The sequence below is a fragment of the Atta cephalotes genome (assembly GCF_000143395.1).
Source record: "Atta cephalotes unplaced genomic scaffold scaffold00037, whole genome shotgun sequence".
NCBI classification, from domain to species: domain Eukaryota; kingdom Metazoa; phylum Arthropoda; class Insecta; order Hymenoptera; family Formicidae; genus Atta; species Atta cephalotes.
In genome coordinates this window covers 863,100-869,767 of record NW_012130101.1, presented here as the reverse complement: position 1 = coordinate 869,767, position 6,668 = coordinate 863,100, and the positions used below count along the sequence as shown (strand labels likewise).

Here is a 6,668-nt window from a genome sequence, read left to right as displayed (position 1 = left end):
CAATCGCAAGACATTCCTAACTTCATGAAATCATTTATTAAAAATAAAAAAATAAAAATTTATATATTTGTCGAGTCTCTCGATTTCTTGATAATTTTCAAACATAAATCGATGAAAGAGATATATAAATGATACATAACATGACATTACTCGCTATTTACATTCAAGGTAATGTCTTAATAATAAAAGAGATGTTATCAATTGTCATTTCGGAAAAGAAAAAAATAAAATACATTAACGAACTCCAACCGACGACGGCGGTATTAACATAATATTATACATGTTACGAACGAGCGAAAAAGATCAGAACTTCCTCGGCCGACCCCGTTTTCGGGGAGATGCGATTTTACGCGTGCTTGGCCGACCGCGTAGCTTCCGCCGCACCATCTTGGATGAGCTACCAGAAGTGCGTTGTGTATCGTTGTGCATTCTCAAATGTCGTAAAAATAGTAACCTGGATTTTATGTACTTCTTGCAGATGTGACACTTGCGTAATTGTTCTATAAGCAAAACAACATAGGTAAGTCCTCCAGTGCTCCGAATCTGTAACTCAGTTCGGTATCGTTTTTTTCATTATATCGTCGTTGCGCAAGTTTTTTTCCATGCATAATATTTGCGCAATAATAATAAAATAACAACACTATCGTTAACAAGTTACAGAATCGAATTACTGATTCCAAATCTACTATCACTCTTATATCTCGTTGCTTATCACGTACAGACAACAATATTTTAATTCAATATCTAATTTTATTAAGAAACTAGCCAATTTATGTATATTAATTGTATATTATTAAATTAAATTGTATATTAGTATATATTAAATGTATATTAATTTTTATATATTAAAATTTATATATATTAATGTAGTATTATATAAATTTTGAATTTATTAAGTAAATTATTAAATAAATTTATACATACAGAAAAATATTAAATCATGCACATTGCAAATATATACATGCACATACAACTTTAAGAAAATAAAAAGTTTCAATTATAATAATAGTTAAAGAATAATAGTTAAAGAATATTTCTCATTCAGTCTTATATTGAGCTTCGACAAATTACGTCTAATAATTACGTTTTTTTAATTTTGATCTTAACACTTATTTTTGATATACCTGATCTCTTAATGCCATGCTGCAAGCTATGCGCATTTAATAGAGTAGTACTTGGAAACCATCGGCCACATTCTGCACAATCGAGCTTTTTCGACTCCGAGTAGTTATTTCTTTGTTTTCGTTTTCTCTTCACCCTGGCAAGCATACTGAGTTCTTTCTCTGTCGTGTTGTTTTCGTCATCCGATTCTTCTTCTTCCGTTGAATTTAATTCTTTCTCTCGAATCGATCTCAAAGATTTACTCGAAGATCTGTCGAATAAAGGACAAGAAATTAAAAAAAAAACTGAATATTGAATTTACATAAAATGATATATAACAAGTGATTCTATGTATCAGAAAAAAATATGGATTTGCATACTTTTCTGAGGACAGGCTCAACTCGTTCTTTTTTCTCGGCACATGTACTAAGCGAACATGACGCGCCAAGACAACGACTGCGTCAAACTTCTCCTGGCAGATCTTACAAGTAAATTGCTTGTTAATTTTCTTATTTATTTTGCTTTTCGGTTTTCCTTTATCGAGATTGAGGGCATTCGTTGGCGCTTTCTGGCAAACCAAAAGATGCATATTGAGAGTACGTCGGTACCGAAAGTTTCTGGAACAATATTCGCAACGTGTTTCGCCATTGAGCTTCAAACGGCCACTGGCCCATTCAGTCTTCTCGTTTTCTTCGTGATCACTGCTACTGGAATCCGAATCCCTCACCATGATAATTTCGTTCTCTTTGTCACTAGAACATTTGTCTTTGTTGTCATCTAGAGTGATTTCCACTACGTTGCGTGTCGTCTGCTGCTCTTCTTCGTCGACGTCCAGATCGATTATTTCTACGACCTATAATTTTCGACACATTAGAAAATTTGTCGTTATAAAGACTTATTGATGCTTAAAAATGTTAATGTTTCATTAATTTAGACTATTTTTTGTCAACTCTTACTCTCTGAAAAGCTTCAATAACTTTAATTTTATAACTTCTGATTGATCATAATCATAGAATAGCTGAATGAAAACAATTCATAAGTATTAAAGAATTAATGATACTAAAACTTGAAAAATTTAAATTTGTAAATAGGAATATTGAAATTTCCAAGAAGAATCTTAATTTAATAAAAAATAAATTTGTAAAAAGACCCTCAATATTGAAGAAAATTAAATGAAGGTGTAACAGCGCAAATAAATAGTACGCAAAGATTTCCTTTGAAAACTATATTTATTTACTCCATAATTATATTCCTCAAAAAATCTTCAATGAATATAATATTATGGAGTATTATGGAGAAAACCCGCGAAACGTATAATTCTTTATATCGAGTAAATATATTTTTTCAAAGAAAATCTTTGCATACTAATTAATGCACCGTTATCGTTTTTTGTAATTTACGCTTCTATGAGCATTCACCTTCCGCCGCTTGGGCCGCTTAATTCGCCTCGCCCCCTTAATCCCCTTTCGATTAGCCATGGCAACACGTATTGGCAATCGACGTCGTCGAGTTGTGCGCTTCTTACCGATCGATTCATCATTCATCATCGATGCTGGCTGAATAATGATTTCTCCGTCATCACGGTCCACTGAAATCAATTGCTGCTTACGTGAGCGTTTAACTTTCAGTGGCGTCTGCGAAATAATCTTCATTGTTGATGGTGGCGAATCGGTCAACGTGTCAATTAATCGCTGTCGATCGTCCTCCGAGACGGAAACGCATGTTCGGTCAATCGTTGACTGCGGTGACATATACAACTCAAATGCGTCTTCACTAAACGATGATTCTTCCTTTATCGAAGACTCACGCGAGTCTTGCTGGATATTTGAATGATCATCTTGCAATTTGTCCGATTTTTTATCGTTTATTTCCAATGATTTCTCGCGAGAAATCTTCATATTCTGTAATGTCGCTTGAATGTCATCAAACGTTAACTCCGATTCCGATTCATAATCGGCTTCTAAAAGGATGTATTGTACTGTTGAATGCTCGATCAATTCGTCCTCGAATTCAACGTTATCTTCACATCCATCTGGTTGTTCGACTAAAAAGATGTATTCCTCCAACCTTATATATTATTTTATAAATACCTATTAAATACTAACTTATTATAAGTATCAATAGTATCATAGTAAAAGTCTTGTATTAAATTTAATTGTATAGCATAAAATAATTTTTATAAAAAAATGTTACTTTATATCTTAAAATAAAAATAAATTTCTTATATATTATGTAAAAAAAACAAATATTATCTCCGTAAGTTATCATGTGCATTAATTGCTTACATTTGTATTTATTCAAATGATATTTATTAGATATAATTAGAATTGTCACTTTAAATTACCGAGCTTCATTATATTGTACATGAACAATACTTTCTTCGAGCAGATTGAAATTCTACAGAATAAATTATGTATAAAAAATTCAAAACAATTAATTTTATTACTTTTACATTGGTGACACCTGATTGCGACCATCACCACAAACATTTCGTTTTATTAAAGAAAACTACTATCATTTTACATTCACATTTATATACATACCGATATTGACAAAACTGTCGTTCATCATGAGATACGTAATATCCGATTGTTCATCGACAGCTGTGTGAACACTATCACTAGACTCTAAATTAATCTTGTCGCTACAGTTTTGGTAAGTTTCATAATTATGTACTATTCTGCTACCGTCCTCTTGCGCAATATTCTTCTCATTGTTGACTGATGCGTCGCAGATAGAAGTCTTGTCGTTCGCTTCTTCCTTATGACAAAACATTGGTGGTTTGGCAGTAAATACTCGTTTTTTCATCTGCGACGGTTTTTTCACCGTTCGAACGGCACCTTCGCCTATTAAACGTTCCACATCTGATCTGTAATTATAGCCATAGTTGTAATTCTGCTAATCTACATATAAAACCAAATAAAAAGACAGGGAGATTACAATTTAATCATTATCTAATTGAAATTATTTTTTTCTATGCTGAAAAAATTTTGAAGATTAGTAGTTGAGCGGGTTATCAAAAAATCGCTTAATAAGTGCACTAACCGACCAATCAATGTTCTATTGGCTGAAAATAATTTAATTCGATTCCTCAATTAGTAATTATGAATAAAAAATGGAAATATTCGGCCAATCTTAAACTAAAACAAGAATTTTATTTTATTTTGATCTATACTGTTACTGTTAGTGAAAATTTTATTATATAAGGCCGTAGATGCGCCTTTGTTCATATTGGATGACTAATTTTCTAAGAAAAAAAAAATCATAAAAGTAATCATTTTTCAAATTTAGACATTTTTTATTTTAAAAACTATTGATTTAAACAAAAAAATTTCAGAGATAAAAAATTTTGATCCAATTAATTTTACAGAATTTTTTTCGGAAGTTTTATTCGAAGTTTAGATTTTTTAAACAAGAAATTATTTATAACTATTCAACGACCACATAAAAAATAAAGTGTATATAGATGTTTTTCTATAGAATAATATGAGAAATCGAATTAAATCATTTTCAGTCACTAGAAAACGTTGATTGATCGGTTAATGAACTGAAAATGGGGGTAAATGCTCGTCTATAGATTTTAAATATCAAAGTTTTTAACTAAAACTGGGTGAATTTATTTTTCTCATTGACTTACTTCATAAGAAACTGGAAGTTAGTCGGAGGTTCGTCGGACTCATCGTAAACGGCGACAGCAAATATCTCGTCCGAATCTTCCACGGCATAGAGAGCCAACTGTTGTCCCGCCGCAGTGACAAAAGTTGCAATCGTTTCCTCGTCATCTTCATCATCCTCAAACTCATTTTCCTGTATATTGTATTTATATATATGTAATAATTCTTACATAAGTTATAATTGAGTAAAAACGTATGACATATTTCATATCATTGTAACATTTCCACCATTTGGTATGACTTCTTAGCGACTTACAGGAGAATCCTTGGAACTACCCCTCGCCGATTTTTACGAACTTTGAATATATTGTAGAACATCAAAAAAACAGATCCATATTTTTTTATCTGCTTATCTAAAAGTTTAGAGGTTGAAACAACCCTGGAGAATGAGTAGTAAATTAAAAAATTTGATATTTTTGAAAAAAGTGAATATATATCGTTTTGGAGTGCGAGTTTGGCGTAGCAGGCAGCGCACGAAACTGCTATCTATGCCAGAGATCCCGGGTTCAATCCCAGACAGAACTAAAAAATGTTTTCGAATGCTCGTAGCTTCTTTCGAAAGCAAATCGCCGAGAGTATTCTTGCCAAGAGCACTTCTCTAATAAATCAATTGTTCGGAATTGACATTAAACTGTAGATCCCATATGACTGTGTACAATCAATGTGCGCATCACGGGCATATGAGAGAAGTCACCACGTTCAATAGGACTGAGAAGGAGGAGAATACCATTTTAATAATATAAAGAAATATAAAAGACCAGAACTTTTGAATAAAAAAACTTTTATATAAAATATTTTTCTTATACCTGATAGATATAAGAAATGATAGGTATAAGATATTCTTTGAAAATGAAAAATTATTTTTGAGAGGTTGCTTCGCGTCTAAACCATAAGGTAAACAAATTTAAAAAAATATGTATATATATATATATATATATTTTATGATGCACTACATATTCAAAAATATAGGTGAGGGATAATTTCATCGCTTATCTTGATAATATTTATTACTTAACAAGAATTAAAATCTAACTTGGCTGAAGTCCTTTAATTCTATTGTTTGTGTAAACACAATTTGCTGCTAAGCACAAGTATAATACTTCATCGATTATTAAAAATAAGTATTCGATTTTTGAATGTGTACCTTTGAAATAGATGCTTCAACATTTTCACAATTCCATTTCTCGATAATTGACGAATCATCTGATAATGGAACAATATCTATGGATTCCTCAAACCTAGCAGGTGTATCGTCGCAAGTTTCTAGATCCTCTTCAAAATACACAGTAGACTGGGTCTGACAACTGACTTTACCTGGCAAATGTCCATTAGCATTCACAATTATCTCTTCATTGACAGTCTATAAAAAATAGAAATCTTATAAATATAGTAGTATAATTGACTTCAATTCAAAGATTTATCTTTTATTGCTGCACTGGACTACACTAAAACTTTTTTGCTTTCACCAAACTTTACATATATCTATTTTACATTAAGTATACATCAGTTCAGTTACAAAAAAAACAAACAAACATCTCTCTCAAAGCTATTTAATTCTTTACCAGACTTTCCCTGATACTTTCATTTAACGGAGATGCGCATTTTAGTTCATTCTCCATAAAATTAAACTTGGTGATTATTCCTTGGGATACCACTTCCCCACTATATGGCTCGCTGGTGACCGACATTCCCAAGGATAATTCAATTCGACTAGTGTTGTTGAACAATCATGGTTGATATCTATAAAAATACACAAAGATTAACAAAAAAAAATTAAGCGTGTTAATTAAAAATATATTTAAATATTTTTAGTTAAATGTTAATATGTATATTGTACACACACACACACACACACACACACACACACACACACACACACACACACACACACAC

At 31.6% G+C, this 6,668-nt stretch overlaps 1 protein-coding gene across 1 annotated transcript; it reads right to left on the bottom strand.

The window, feature by feature from the left end:
* Window positions 1–303: 303 nt before the first annotated feature.
* Window positions 304–6,463, bottom strand: LOC105621746. The gene is made up of 8 exons (XM_012203202.1): window positions 6,338–6,463; window positions 5,920–6,135; window positions 4,739–4,908; window positions 3,645–3,970; window positions 2,520–3,145; window positions 1,482–1,954; window positions 1,125–1,372; window positions 304–500 (listed from the first exon to the last, which is right to left on the bottom strand). Exons 1-8 carry the CDS (start codon window positions 6,461–6,463, stop codon window positions 304–306), a joined length of 2,382 nt encoding a protein of 793 aa, XP_012058592.1.
* Between the last annotated feature and the right edge of the window lie 205 nt (window positions 6,464–6,668).

Coding starts and splice junctions, on each gene's coding strand:
- LOC105621746 (XM_012203202.1), bottom strand. CDS start 6,463: ATGTCGGTCACCAGCGAGCCATATAGTGGGGAAGTGGTATCCCAAGGA. Junction 4,909..5,919: donor TTGAAGCATCTATTTCAAAG/GTACACATTCAA, acceptor TACAATATACAG/GAAAATGAGTTTGAGGATGA. Junction 3,971..4,738: donor AACTTCCAGTTTCTTATGAA/GTAAGTCAATGA, acceptor CTATAATTACAG/ATCAGATGTGGAACGTTTAA.